This window comes from Hemitrygon akajei, chromosome 21 (assembly GCF_048418815.1).
Source record: "Hemitrygon akajei chromosome 21, sHemAka1.3, whole genome shotgun sequence".
NCBI lineage: Eukaryota > Metazoa > Chordata > Chondrichthyes > Myliobatiformes > Dasyatidae > Hemitrygon > Hemitrygon akajei.
Window position 1 is genome coordinate 21,100,382 of NC_133144.1, and position 16,414 is coordinate 21,116,795.

Here is a 16,414-nt window from a genome sequence, read left to right on the forward strand (position 1 = left end):
AAAATACTGGAGATGATTCAAGTTGATAGGTGGTTAAGAAGTCGAATGGTGTGTTAGCCTCCATTAGTCGGAGGACTGAGTTCAAGAGCTGCAAAGTAACATTTATAAAATCCTGGTTAGACGACACAGGAGTATTGTGCTCAGTTCTGGTTGGCTCAATCTACCTGCTTATCCTATGTGCATGAAAACTACTTTAAAGGAGTCATTAGGTGCTTCCTGATTATCACTGTCCTCACCCCATTGACAAGCCAATCAATCATCGAGGTGATACCCCAGTGAACTCTTCTATGCAGATAACGTGGTTCTCAGTTTCTGGCCTCACTCAAGTGAACTTGGATGCACTGAAGACCATTCAAGAGGCACTGAATAGTAACACATCTAAAGGTACCAAGGTCTCCCTTTTCCTCATCTACATCCAACTGACAAGGCAAGTTTATTTCATCCCAGGAAAATGTGACCTCACCTTGCCAGGATACCAAGGACATGAAGTTTCTTTATCAGTGTTTTCTTTAGCAAAGTCCAAAATGTTTCATGTAAACATATAGCATTGTACCCAAACTCTACATTTTGCTGTCTGCAGCACCCTGGGAACTCTATTATTTCCCTGTCATTGCAGTACGCTACAATTTGTATAGTTCTGCTTGAGTGCCTCCACCAGCAGCAGTAGGCACGGGTGCAAGAGGAGGAAGAGGAATGGAGGTATCAGTTCAGCTGAGGCAGGGAAAGAAGAATAACGGGTATGGTAGCAAGGAGATCCCATCTGGACAGGGGGAGAGACCCTGAGCTTCTGGATGCTTACCATTTTATTTCACCATCCCATTTTAAGCTCTGCCTCTTGAGCTTGCTGGACTGTTGCGAGGTCCAACGTGAACTCCAGGAACGCCACCTCATTTTCCATTGAGGCATGCCGCAGCATGTTGAGAGATGTACAAGCAAAGCCTCCAATTTCAGATAACTTGCTTTTCTCTTCTGTTTTTTTAAATCAAGTCTGTTTTCTCTTGTGTGCCATTCCTGATTTGCTTTCACTTCAAAGTAAATTTATTAACAAATTACATATACATTCAGTAGCCACTTTATTAGGTACAGGAGTGAAACTGTTGCTGTAGCCTGTTCACTTCGAGGTTCGACGAGTTGTGCTTTCAGAGATGCTCTTCTGCACACCACTGTTGTAAAGGGTGGCTATTTCAGTTACTGTCAGCTTGAACCAGCCTGGCCATTCTCCTCTGACCTCTCTCATTAACAAAGCGTTTTCACCCCCAGAACTGCCGCTCACTGAATGTTTTTTTTTTTTGTTTTTTTGCACCATTCTCTGTGAACTCTGGAGACTGTTGTTTGTGAAAATCGTAGGTCATCAGCAGTTTCTGAAATTCTCACCCACCATGTCTGACTCTAACAATCATTCCATCGACAAAGACTTTTAGATCACATTTCTTCCCCATTCTGATGTTTGGTCTGAACAACAACAGAACCTTTCACCATGTCTACATGCCTTTATGCATTGAGTGGCTGACTAGATAGTTGCATTAATGAGCAGGTGTACCGGTGTACCTAATAAAGTGGCCACAGGAAGTATGCTAGTATGCTACCTTCAGGTTCATATTATCGTAGGCATTTATGGGGGGGGGGGGGGAGAGAAAAGAATTTTACAGAAAAATACATAAAAAGACACGAATGACAAATAACTGAGGATTGTAGAAGACCTTGCAACACTATTTAAGAAAGGACAAAAACCCAAATCAGGCCATTTCGAATAACACCTGCAACCTGGTCTTCCCTGAGGCTGAGATACGCAGATGTTTCCAACGAATGGACAGTCGCAAGGCTGCGAGACTGGACGGTGTCCCAGGGTGAGTACTCAGGATGTGCGCAGCACAACTGGCAGGTGTGTTTACTGATATTTTTTAATCTCTCCCTCTCACACCATAGAGTGCCCTCCTGCTTCAAATTATCCACCATTGTCCCTGTACCAAAAAAGACCATGGTAACATGTCTGAACAACTGGCGTCCTGTCGCACTCACCTCAATAATAAGCAAATGCTTTGAGAGGCTGTTCAAGAATTACATCTACAGTTTGCCACCACCCAAACTAGACCCCCTACAATTCGCCTACCGAATCGACACAACCGATCAACAGATGACGCAATAGCCACTGCTCTACATACTGTCCTTACACATCTGGAGAAGAAGGATGCTTATGTGAGAATGCTGTTCTTGGACTACAGTTCAGCATTCAGCACCATAGTTCCATCCAGGCTTGATAAGAGGCTTAGAGACCTCGGCCTTGACCCTGCCTTGTGTAGCTGGATCCTGGACTTCCTGTCAGATTGCCAGCAGGTTTTAAGAGTGGGCTCCCTCACCTCCAACCCTCTGACTCTCAATACAGGAACCTCTCAGGGCTGCATACTGAGTCCCCTCCTTTGCTCCCTGTATACCGATGACTGTATTGCCACCCACAACTCCAATCTAATTAAATTTGCCGATGACACTACATTGATTGTCCTTATCTCAAACAATAACGAGGTGGCCTACAGGGAAGAAGTCATCTCTCTGACACAGAAAACAACCTCTCCCTCAATGTCGGATAAACAAAGGAGCTGGTTGTGGACTACAGGAGGAATGGAGACAGGCTAAACCCTATTGACATCAATGGATCTGGGGATGAGAGAGTAAACAGCTTTAAGTTGCTCGGCATACACATCACTGAGGACCTCATGTGGTCTATTCACCAGCTGTGTGGTGAAAGGGCACAACAGCACCTCTTTCACCTCAGACAGTTGAGGAAGTTTGGTATGGGCCCCAAATCCCAAGAACTTTCTACGGGGGCACAATTGAGAGCATCCTAACTGGCTGCATCACTGCCTGGTATGGGAACTGTACCTCCCTTAATTGCAGGACTCTGCAGAGAGTGGTGTGGACTGCCCATGATTCAGGACATTTACAAGGACAGGTGTATAGGATCATTGGGGGCCCAAGTCATCCCAATCACAATCTATTCCAGCTGCTGCCATCCAGGAAGCAGTACCGCAGCATAAAAGCCAGGACTAACAGGCTTCAAGACAGCTTCTTCCACCAGGCCATCAGACTGATGAACTTGCGCTGATTTGAGTGTACTCTATATTATATTGACTGTTCTATTTATTATAAATTGTTATGATTGCACATGGCACAGTTAGATGGAGACGTAACATAAAGATTTTTACTCCTCATGTATGTAAAGGATGTAAGAAATAGACAATTTAATTCATTGGAAAATAGTGGAATCAATTATTAAAGGAGGCAGCATTAGGACGTTCAGAATATCATAAGCAGAACCTTATATGGGAGGAGCATTTGGTAAATTTCTTAGAGTCCTTGAGGATATGGAAAACATGATGGACACCAGGAAAGCAGTCAGTGTAGAATATGTAGAGTTTCAAGAGACAGTTCATGAAATGTTATTGCACAAGGTCACACAGAGTTGGGGATTGGCATAGAGGATGGGCCAAGAAATGGACAGAAAATAGGGTCAAGATAAATGGATTGCTTTTGCTTTAGCAACTGGTTAATTATTGGGTGCAATAGGGTTGGTGCAGGGGTTTTCAATTATTTACAATCATTATTAATGACTTGGATGAAGGCATTGCGTACACTACAGCCGAATTTACTGACGATGTAAAGGCAGGTGGACTAACAAGTGTGAGGGCACATAAATAACTGCAAATGGAACATAACACAGGAAAATATGACATCACTTAATTTGAAAGAATAGAAGAGCAAATTCTGTAGAGAGATGATAAAATGTTGCATTGCAAAGGAATCTAGTTGACCAAGTGCATGGTGATCTTGCAGGAGCAGCAAGCAGGAAGGTGTTCATTGCAAGAGTATAGAGAATGAAAGTAGCAAGGTTTTGATGCAGCTTTACAGAGTATTGGTGAAGCTTTGGTCTTTGTATCTACAAAATGTGCCTGCATTGGAGGTAGTGCAGAGAAGGTTCATCAAATTGTCTTGTGGGATGAAAGGGGTTGATGTATGAAGAAAGGGTGAGCAGGATGGGCTGATACTCAGAGTTTAGAAGTATGAGAGGCAACCTTTTGAAACTTAGCAGATTCTGAGGGGGGCTGGCAGACTGGATGCTGATGCTTCCCCAACTGGTGGTATTTAGAATTGTGGCATAGTTTCACAATTAGATGTTAAGATTAGGAGAGATTCCTTATCTCAAAGGACCATGACACTCTAGAATTCCCCTACTCAAAGCAGTAGAGGTGGAGTAATTACACATTTATGGTGGCGATTGACAGACAATTCACTACAAGTATGTCAAATGACATGAGATCAGATGACATGGGGTGGGGGGTGGGGGGGCAGTCACTAATGAGGAGGATAAGATTAGATCAGCCACAATCTTATTGTATGATGGAGCAGTCTGATGGGGCAGGTGGAAATGCCCCTCCTCCACCCTTCACACGTTATCACTTCCTGCCAGGTACAAGTTTTCATTTTCTTTCTAGTCCTTTCGGCAATTACCTTGAATCTGTATCTGGTGGTTGCTGACCTTACTGCCAGTTAAAACAATTTCCCCTCCATCTAACCTATAATAAATATAATTTACTGAGAGTTAACAACGTCTGAGTAGCGCCAGAATGAGGGCTTGAAGGTTTTCTTTATGGAATGAAATTGTTAAAAACATGAGGTAGGATTTAAAATCTGGATCACAACACCTTAGAACATTGTGAATTGAAATCACTGGCACTATGCATCCAACTATCTATGAGCACAGTAAATGCAGGTACCCCCTCCTCTCTCAGGTATTCGCTCTCCCATTTTCTCTGTCATACACCACTTACGCCTAGAGGGCAGCAGTAGAGTAATTTTGAGCTGACCTTGCATGCCTTGTCAGCACACCTCTTGAGTACCAGGTCCCTGCGCTGTGCCTTATAGCAATGGTCTTCCCAGAGGATGGTTCTACTTACACCTTAACTATGCCCAAGGCACACTCATCACTGCAACAAACAAACTTAAGTGGCAGCTTTGGCTCAGCAACTTCATTTAATCTTTGGGAAAGAGCATTGTGGATTCAAATGCCATTCCAAGCCCTGTGCATGTAAATGACATGGGTACATCATGGTAGTAAACAGTGCTGTCTTGTTAGAGAATGGGTTGCTAAACAGAGGTTTCATTTTACACCTGGTGAATGGAGAAATCTATTTGCACGATTTTAAAAGGACCACTTCGCGCCAATGGCAACGGGTTTCAGATTCACCACCATCTGGCTTCCTCATCTCTATCCTAAATGGACATCCCTCAATTATTAGGCTGTGCCCTCTGGTCCTAGACTCCACCACTACAGGAAACATCCTCTCCACATCCACCCTCTCTAGGACTTTTAATATTTGATAGGTTTCAATGAGAGCCCCCCCCCCCCCCCTTGCTCTTCTAAACTCCAGCAAGTACAGGCCCAGAGCCATCAAACACTTCTCATACATGAACCCTTTCACTCCTGTAATCATTCTCATGAACCTCTTCAGGACCCTCTCCAATGCCAGCACTATCTTTTCTTAAATAAAGGGCCCAAATTGCTTACAATACTCCATGTGGTCTGACCAATGCCTTATAAAGCTTCAACCTCACATAACATCCTTGCTTGTATATTTCAGTCTTCTTGAAATGAATGCTAACATTCCCTTCCCTATCATTGTCTCAACCTGCAAGTTAACTTTTAGGGCAGGGGTTCCCATGGACCCCTACCATTAGCCGTGAGGAATCCTAGCTTTAGGGCAACCTGAATGAGGCCTCCCAAGTCCCTTTGCTCCTCTCATTTTTGAATTTTTAAATAGTAAATCCAGAGTTGAACCATATATTGAATCCAATTAATGGAATACAAAATAATAAATTCAAAGTTTTGAAAACTTTATGTTAAAACAAATGGGAAATTGTTATACTAAGATCAAGTGTGGTTCTGTGCTACACTTTAGTAAGTCTGACCTGGCTGTACAGTACTTCTACTCCCTGAGTATAGGCAGAGACTGAAGACTGCAGAACCAGTAGTGAGGACCAAGAAGGTTTGGACAAGGGAAGCACAGGAGCGCTTACAGGACTGCTTTGAATCGGTGGACTGGACTGTTTTCAGGGATTCATCTTTGAATCTGGATGAGTATGCTGCAGTTGTTGTCAACTTCATGAGAACCTGTGTGGATGAGTCTGTGCCCACGAAAACCTGCTGCACATTCACAAAGCAAAAGCTGTGGATGAACCAGGAGGTACGTTGTCTGCTGAGGGCTAGATCTGTGGCATTTATATCTGGCAACCCAGGCCTGTACAAGAAAACCAGGTATGACTTGTGGGGGGCTATTTCAAGAGCTAAGGAACAATTCCAAGTGAGGTTGGAGGCACCATTAGATGTTGCAGGACATTATTTCCTACAAAGCAAAACACAATAGCATGAATGGCAGCGATACTTCACTACCAGACAAACTCAATGTCTTTTATACCCGCTGTGACAGGGAGAATTTAACTATAGCTGTGAAGGTCCCTGCTGCATCCGGTAACCCTGTGATCTGTCTTGGAGGCCGATGTCAGGCTGTCTTTCAGGAGGGTGAACCTTTGCAAGGCAGCAGGCCCCAATGGAGTAGCTGGTAAGGCTCTGAAAACTTGTGCGGGTGTATTCAAGGACATTTTCAACCTCTCATTGCCACGGTCGGAAGTTCCTACTTGCTTCAAAAGGGCAACAATTATTCCTGTGCCCAAGAACAGTAGTGTGAGCTGCCTTAATGACTTTCATCCAGTCGTACTCACATCTACAGTGATGAAATGCTTTGAGAGGTTGGTCATGCCAGAATCAACTCCTGCCTCAGCAAGGACCTGAACCTACAGCAATTTGCCTATCGCTGCAATAGGTCTATGTCAGTTGCAATCTCAATGGCTCTTCACGTGGCTTTGATCACCTGGACAATACAAACACCCATGTCAAGATGCTGATCATTGACCTCCATCTTCAATTGGATCCTTGACTTCCTAACTGGAAGACCACAATCTGCGCAGATGGTATTAATATCCTCTCCTTGCTGATGAACAACACTGGCGCAGCTCAGGGATGTGTTCTTAGCCCACTGTACCACTCCCTCTATATCCATGATACAACCATTGTTGGCAGAATCTCAGATGGAGGCGAGAGGGTGTACAGGAGTGAGATATACCAGCTAGTTGAGTGGTGTTGCAGTAACAACCTTGCACTCAACATACTTAAGAGCAAAAAGCTGATTGTGGACTTCAAAAAGGGTAGGATGAAGGAACATGAACCAGTCCTCACAGAGGGATCAGAAGTGGAGTGAGTGAGGAATTACAAGTTCCTGGGTGTCAATATCTTTGAGGATCCAACCTGGTCCCAACACATTGATGCAGACATCGGCTGTATTTTATTAGGAGTTTAAGGAGATTTGGTTTATCACCTGAGACACTCAAAAGCTTCTACAGATGTACCATTGAGAGCATTCTGACAGGCTGCATCACTGTCTGGTATTGGGGGGTGGGAGGTGGCTAATGCACAGGACTGAAAAAAGCTACAGAAAGTTGTAAAATTAGTCAGCTCCACCTTGGGTACTAGTGCCCGTAGTATCCAAGACATCTTCAAGGATCAGTGCCTTAGAAAGGTGGCGTCCATTATTAAGGACCCCAACCCACCCAGGACATGCTCTTCTCAATGTTACTGTCAGGAAGGAGGTATAGAAGCCTGAAGGCATACACTCAGCGATTCAGGAACAGCTTCTTCCCCTCTGCCACACAATTCCTAAATGGACATTGAAACCATGAGCTCTCACTTTTATTATGTTTTTGCAGTATTTTTAATTTAACTATTAATATATACATACTTACTGTAATTGATTTACTTATTGTTTTTTCTGTACTATCATGTATTGCATTGTACTGCTGTCACTAAGTTAACAAATTTGACGACATACGCTGGTGATATTAACCAGATTCTGAAAAATTTTATTTTTCCGCAGGGTGGGGATTGTATTGTTCACAGATAATTCAGAGGATATAAAGATGTTAAATGAGATAAAGATGCTGCTGCAAACTGGTCTGCAAAGGGTGGATCTTGATTTTGTTCAGTGAAAGGGAAAGTTTGGTCTTTCCTTATTTTTTAAATGACCTCAGGTTCTACATTAATACTACGTATTAGGAACACAAATATATTCCAAGGTGCTGCGCATGCGACAGCCCTGAAGTTGAAGGAATTGCCAAATTTGAAATCTGAAGTTGTCTCTAAATCTAACCATGGCAAGTACTAGAGTATATGTTACAGATTTCTGCACATCCAGTTCTATCCTCTTGCACATCTCTAATATCCTTTGCTTCACTATTGTTAGCTGGATCTAAACTCTGAGAATCCCTCCTCAGAATCACCATTTCTGCCCTCTCTCCCTGCATTGGACCATGATTTATTATCATCAGTATTCCTCAACCAGCAGGAAGTTTTACTTGATGAACTTGGTATGTTTTGTTAGTAATTAACAAATACCAATTTGCAAATTATAACACTTCCAATCATGCTGATAGCACTTTAAGATTAGGAAGTGTTTATCTTTCCATAAAGGGGGTTTGATCTCTAAAAATTGCTACTTTGGTGAAGCAAAGTTGAACAGAGAGTTTGTTGTCATAAAAAGTATGAAATATCAAGAACGTGACAAATGGAGAACATTTTATTCTGTAGTCTGCAGAATGTAGATATTTATACTTGGGGAACTGAAATACATTGAAAAATATCAATTTGTCTTATGCTGTTATTTAATTGTGGACCTTCACAATAGACAACAAAAAATTCAAAATCAGGGCTGCTGATAGATTTATAATAATAGGTAGGTCATAACTTAATGACATCAGGGTCATGACCACCTAATCTTACGTAAACTGCAGAGGTGAAGTGATCATGAAGTATGTAAACTGGATTTTAATACAATGCCCTGGTGAAAATAATCAGAGTTGTACTTAAAGAAACAAACTTGTAGTAAGTCTCTGCTACTTAAAAGATCTTCAGATCAGTTTGTTGTTGGATTGTTGCAGTATTCCATCTGCCTTCCAAAAAACTGATTATTTTGTTACATATAAATGTAGTATCTAGCAAGGAAGAAAACCTACCGTCAACAGTATGGTGGAGAATCAGTATACAACATCTCCAGACTTTGCATCAATATCCTGTTCCAACAAGGTTAAGGAATTGTATGCGATAAGAATGCGGTGAAATTGTCACAATGCTCCATAACAATCTACTATAATTAGAACACTGAGGTATTAGAATAATTTTCATAGTTGTCAAAATCATTCAATAAGTTTAATTTACATTTACTTTCCTGTGGTAAAACTTTCCAACAGAACTACAATAATAGCAGTAAGCAGGATTACAAGAGATATTAGAACTTCTGGTAAACAAGTGTGTTCGAAATGAATGCCTAAAATGGAAAGAGATGCAGAATTTGGATGACAAATTGCTGAGGTTATGATGCTATTCTGTCACTGATGGGAGGCTGTAGCAAGTGAAAGCGGGAACGCCACAAGCTGCCAAGGCAGAAATAAATGACTGGACCTTTGCGTCAGCAGAACATCTGAATTAATCAAAGCTATTCTGCAGACCTAATGAAGCATCTCAGACAAATATTTTGCTAGTTAAAGCATATTACGACTAAATAAATTGTAGTGGGGTTAATCAAGTCTGAAAGCTGCAGGGAGAAAAATAGTTTGTTGTCAGTTATCAGCAACTGTGGCCTACATTGCCTAAAGTTCTTTCCCTACTATTCCAGTGGTGTGCATGTCCCAAAATAAATATTTATCTCAGCCTTCGCAGCATTAAGGGGACACATTTTACAGAAGAATAATATTCTGTTTTATTTGGTGAAATGCTCTTAGCCTTATAAAACAGTGCATCTTCTGACATACTGAGTACTGCCACAGGATAATTGCTGAATATTACTAAATATTTACAGAGGACAGATTACAGCAATATAGAGATAATTGTAGGACAGGCTGTTAAATTCATTGTTGCTTTTATTTGAAATATTTTTAAGTAAACATAATAAGAAGGCACAGAGGCCAATGCAGATTAAATAGAGGGGTGATGGCTTGGGGTGGGGAAAAATCCCTGATAACATGTAGAACTACCTTTAGCAAACTATATTGGGATACCTTGCAAAACGTCTCTCTACACGCTACTATACACATTTATCAAAAGTACAAATGTTTGTATATGTTGTATCAAGACACTGAAATAAGAAGTGAACAAAGCTGAATTCTAGATAAATATTTTAAATTATTTTGACTGCTGATCAGTAAATACCAGAGCTGAATTCTGGCTCAAAAATATTAAATGGCAAACTCCAGACTCCAATTAATATTCTGAATATCAAGCTCTTTGAATTGATACAAGTTTACTAAATATACCTACACAGTAAACACAAGCTAACAACCTCTTTGGACCAGGTAGGGCATCACTGGAGATGCCATTTGGCAGGAAAACCTGTGCAGTAGGAGTGGAGTATGCGTGTCTCAAGAGTTTTGTTGGAGTCTGGAATGTCCCCTTTAAGTGTAATATAACACAGATCATATGAATATGACAGTGTAAGGTAGTACAGCACTTAAATAGAAAGTATGTGAAAACTTTAGTCAATATGACTACAATTAAATATAAATCTCCAAAGTAATTTATAAAATTGAGTAATATGGGAGATACATTTTTCTTTAAAGGAATTAATTTTATAAAACTTAAGATACAGTATAGTGGTCATTTATGCAGGGAATTACACAAGTCTTAAAAAAAATCTTTTAAAATACTTTATTTGGTCCTCCTGTAAATTATTTTAATGCCATTCACAATGGTACAAGAGGGAATGGCAGTGCATAAGCCCGATAATGAACATCCTTTTATAATGGCACTGCCCATTTAAGAAGAAAATATTGGCAAAGACTCCAATTCAATCTCATACATTCTGTAACATTTGCTAACAGGAATGAGTGGACAAAAGGAATGTATCACTCTTTCCAGTAGGGGTGAGAGAAGCTGAGGATGCTTCCATTAAATGGCTGTGCTCTGAAGTGATTTACAGCAAGGAAGGTGAGGTCATTAGCCATTCTCTTACAACCCCCACTTTAAGTGGGCACAAAAGATGGATGAAAACAAACAAACCAATGCACAACCAAGTCTAACAGGAAAACACCTCTCCCCCACCTTTCCAGACAAGCAAGGCCTGCTTTGGATGGGAAAAAAGGAGTGGGGATTAAAAGGACCATTTTGGTCATCCTGTTTGATGGGGTTATTTGGACACCTGAACAAGGCCCAGCCTACCTTGCATTTGTCTGAATACCACGCTTCAGTTCACAATTTCACTTAGCAGGAATAACTCAACTGAGTTACCAAACTTCTCTATACCTTGAAATATTAGTTTCAAAGATTAAACTAAAAGGAATGGTCCAATGGCCATTAGCTGTTTGGCTTTGTTACATGATTCCAGTAACCCACACTAGTCTCTGGTAACCAGCACCAGTCAGACACTTTCACTTTACTTACAGTGTTGCATCAGTGGGAATATATCAAATAGTCTTTGATTTCTTCCAAGTTACAAGAACTGGTTGAAATTCTAACTTAATAGCATAATTTTCAATTTAATAATTTAAAAAAAACCTGCATCATGATTTCAGTCATTTCTCTCATATTTAAAGGGATGATGTGCAATTGTTAATTTTATATCAGTTTGCTCTTTGAAGACATGGAAAATCTCTTTCTGGGTTGTCCATTTGAAATGTTGCTGGTATCTGGTCCTTGGAAAACTGAATTTCCATCTTGCATCTTAACAAGTAATTGGTGATTCATAAGATCACTGGTCCACTTGACTCAATCTCAAAATGTCATCTCAGGAGAGAACATTCAAATTCCAAACAAATTCTGATCGGCTTAATACAAAAACCTACGTCTGAGGCACACAATGTAATAAAACAACCAAAGCACTCAGCAGATAAACCTCCTCCAGGCCAGAATGGCAAGTCTACCAGATGTCCAGGTTTAAATTATAGGAGCAAAATATTAAAAGGCTGGTAACACTGCTAATAGCCATAAATATGAATAAAACAATATAAAAATAAAATAGCAATTATAATTGGGCAACTTATTACTTTATGGTGATTCCTCCTACATGATGTGAGGTGTTGCAAGGAGGTCTCCTGCTTTCAGAGCAGAAACTATTCAGTTTCCTCAATAACCTATGAACAATACCAGGCAGGTAGTTCCAATTTCAACAAACAGTATGTTTTGTCTTAAAGCTATGATTTTTTAAAAATGGCTTTTCTACAGGTTCCTCCTCTAAGCTTAGCTTTTTTCCCCGAAAATCCCCTGAATACACTATCTTTGTTTAAATTAATTGTTCTTTTTTTTAAGAATTGTGCCTTGATGTGCAATATAGCATGGCGTAGTTTCTACCCCTCTACCATCTATCTGTCCCTCCCCCAATCCTAGGCAGTGCTTTGAATTACCTAGCGAGTTTGAGGACAGGCAGCTCTTCCAAATTAAAGAGGAATAAATGCAATGGCTCAAAACATGCTTTCACCTGGTGCAGCAAAGTGCTCTGGCTAACTTGTTCGATAGTTGTTCGCCCCCCCCCCCCCCCCTTCTCTGTAGAATTAAAGGAGAAGTGAGAGAAGATTTTTGTTTGTTTCAAGCAAAGTGTTCATTAAAATGTGGAGTGCTGCCACAGATTATAAATTCTTATGGGAAAGAAATTGAGAGAGGTACTTGGAAGGGAATAGACTGGGATTACAACAGCTGTTGTGTGGTTAAAATAATTCACCAGAACCAAATGAAGACAAAAGAGCCTGTCTTTGTGCTGTTAGTCCATGATTTTGCGGGTGTGTTTCCAACTGGGAGGCAGTGCAACAGAAAAAAATGTGGTTATATGTAACTGGAAGCAATGTCAGAAGTTTTTCACAGAATTATCAGTGTGCATAGAGGCCTCACAACTGAGTGGGAGTCACCACACAGGTGATAATAAGATCACCTCTGGGGTCCTGTACCTTAAGGCAAGGGTCTTGAAAGGGATAAAGTCTTATATCCCACAGCTATGTGACTTATCTGAACCAACCTCAGATTACGGTACAAATAAAGAAAAGTCATTTTTTAAGCAATAGTTCTGCATGAGTTTGCAGTACTTTTTGTGCTGGAATAAGGAAAAGGGGAATGGAAGTGTTGGGTTGTGATTATAAAATAAATTTTGCAACAAGCAAATGTCTGACACAAACACAAGAGATTCTGCAGATGCTGAAGATCTAAAAAAAAGTATTCAACGCTGTGCATTTTGACTATTACTCTGTCATAGAAGATTCAACTGCAACAGTCAGCTGAAGGCACATGCTGAAAATACTTGGGTGCTTTGTTAGCAGCCAAGCAAGAAGGACATTAAACAATAAAAAGGCACAAAATAAAATGAAAACAATCTCAAAGGTATAATGGCACAACAAACAATGAGAAGGGCACTGCCAATGTTTGCAGACATTTCATCACAGTGTAAACTTTCTACCTACTTCTATATAAGGGAAGGGAGTGACGATATTTAGAATTATCCACATCACATTGTGAATTCTTATCTCATTCAGATCAAACCAGATTTTTTTTTTTAAAAAAGGGAACTATTCACTTTGAGCAACTAAATTAGCTTTCTGAGACTTCTAACCCCAAATCTGGTCTAATATTGCCCAGTACAGAGGCAGTGGGTGTGCTTGCATTTTGTGGCATCATGGACTGTGAGTTTCTCAAGCCAGTGGAAAGTTTGAACTGAAAGCTGGGCTTGACACAAACATGCAAAGTCACATAAATCATAGCAAGACACAAAGTCTGAGGGCACTGAGAGGAGGATGAAGAGAGCATGCTCAGTTTGCTTTCCTGTAAAGTTCTATTGTGCATTGGGATGTACATATGTACAAAACCTAGCAAGTAAAAGAAAAAACAGAAAGAGGGATCCAGAAGGAACTCTTGCTTCACCACCATGAACCTTTGAAAGGGCAGGAAGAATCTTACTGTTCTGCTTTGAATGAGGACCACTTTCCCTTAGATGTTTGTATGCTGCTGCGTTATGTCTCTATGAACCAGGTTTATCACTGCAGACCATGTTGAAGGAGATTTGGAGATTTGAAAAATTTCTCCATCAGGCTGATGGAATCACTGTTCCGATCCTCCGTTCTGCTTAGATAATATAAACCTCATCCCATGAGTCCGAACATGAGAACGTAATGCTGTTTTACTGTCAAAAACATCTCTGCAAACTTGGCACTGGAGATCTACATCTTCCTCTGACGTAGTGTTTGACTCCCCATTGTGTTCATCTTGCCCATTTTCACGAACCACATTTGCTTGAGGCTTTTCAGGTTCTTTGAACTTGTGGACAATGTAGAGGTGCCTGTTTAGGGAGAGTGCAGACGTATAACAGAGACCACATTGCGAGCACTGGAAGGTTGAACCATCAGTCTTGTGCTGAGGTATGTGTTCCTGGAAATCAGCTTTGCTCTTGGTCATATAACCACATATGGAACATCTGTACTGTTTGAACACTGCAACCTTTAGTTTTTTGGGAAGCGATGCTATGGTGTTGGAGCTGGGCTGCTCAGCTGCTTCAGAGTCACTTGCCACCCGCTTGCCAGGTAAGTCCTCCTCAAAAAAAAGGAACAACAATTAGAAATCACAAGTCTGACATCTTTAAGCAGATATGCTCTGTAACTGTATTGATTTATTTTCATGTCATGAGCACAACCAGTATGGCCACCACTGATTGCCTGCTCCTAGCTACCCACTTGTAAAGTGATAACAAGAGATTCTGCAGATGCTGGCAATCTTGAGCAGCACACACAAAATGCCGAAGGGACTCAGCAGGTCAGGTAGCAGTTATAGAGAGAAATAAACAGCCAGTGTTTTGGGCTGTCACCCTTCATCAGAATTGAAATGTCGACTGTTTATTTTCTTCCGTAGACGCTGCCTGACCTGCTTAGTTCCTCTAGCATTTTGTGTGTGTGTTGCTTCAGAAGGTGATAATCTGTTTTCTTAAACTGCTGCAGGTCCTGAGATGCAAGTGTTTCCAAAGTGTTGTTAATTCCAGAATTTTGATCCAGTAGTATTAGAAGAACAGTGATGAATGCCCAAGTCAACATAGTATGTGATCTGAAAGTGGTGGTGCTCTGACAAACCCACCCCATTTAAATCACAGAGTCATGGACTACAAAGCACAGGAACAAACCTTTTGCTCCACCAAGTCCACGCAGACTACGAAATAACCATCTAGACTATTCCTATCGTTCAGCTTTTGGTCCATTTGACTCAAATGCTCATCTAGATACTTCTTAAAGGTTGTGAGAATATCTGTTTCTATCACCCCTTCAAGCAGTGTATTCCAGATTTCAACCACCTTCTGGGTGAAAGGACTCTTTGAACTTTAAACATCTTTGCTGTGGGGAAATGTTTCCTTCCTCTCCTGATTTTCAGCCTAAATGTCTTACCTATGTGAACTGTTCTGAATTTCTTACCATCTGGAACATTTCTGCAGCATCCAGTTTGCCCTGTCCTTTCAGGATTTATAAGTTTCAATAAGGTCCGCACTCATTCTTCTAATCTCTCGCAGATAAAAGTTTACCCATCTCAATCTTCCCATGTCAGTTCTGCCATCGCAGGAATATGTCTGGTGAACCTTTACTGAACTCCAAGGCAATTATATTCTTCCTCAGAAAAAATCACCAAAACTGCACTGGGTACGGTCTCATCAAGGCTGTGCACATTTGAAGTAAGAGATTCCTGCTGCTGTACTCAAATTCTTTTGCAATGAAGCCCATTTAGATGCTTGCTGCACCTGCACTTTCACTTTTATCAACCGGTTTAAAAGGCCACCTGGATCTTGTTGCATCTCCTTCTTTCCTAATTTCTCACCATTCAGATAATAATCTGTTTCCCCACCTTTATCCACATTACACTGCAGCTGCCATGTATTTGTCCACTAAACCTCTAAAAATCATACTGGAATATCTCAGCATCCCATTAAGAGCTTGAACTCACAACCAGCTGTGTGTCATCCTCAGACTTAGTATGTTTAATTCCCTTACCTAAACCATTTTATGAGTGGCTGGGGTTCACACACTGCAGTAGCCCACCCATCACTACCTGCCATTTGGAAAAGGACCTGTTTATTGTATTTGTTTCATGACAGCCAATCAGTTCTCTACCTATTACTTCTGGAAGTCGTAGTTTGAATAAAACTGCAACATCTCACAATGGGTGCTCTAGTATCTTGTCCACAGCAGGCAGTTCAATAGAACATGATCTATTGAGTTTCTCAATGATCTAAAACAGTACCTGAACACTTAAGAAAAATACCCAGAATTCAGCACATGTGGATCATGTCCCATCAATTACAATTGTAAT

At 40.9% G+C, this 16,414-nt stretch overlaps 1 protein-coding gene across 3 annotated transcripts in view; it reads right to left on the reverse strand.

Moving 5' to 3' along the window:
• Positions 1-9,285: 9,285 nt before the first annotated feature.
• Positions 9,286-16,414, reverse strand: part of znf592 (zinc finger protein 592) — a 173,823-nt gene continuing 166,694 nt past the window's right edge. For 2 of the 3 annotated variants that reach the window (XM_073024976.1, XM_073024977.1), the window contains one exon: positions 9,286-14,659. In XM_073024976.1, the coding sequence (XP_072881077.1) occupies positions 14,171-14,659 (489 nt within the window). In that variant the 3' untranslated portion in view covers positions 9,286-14,170. The remainder of the gene's footprint in view (positions 14,660-16,414) is intronic. The other variant, XM_073024978.1, reaches the window with a different exon arrangement.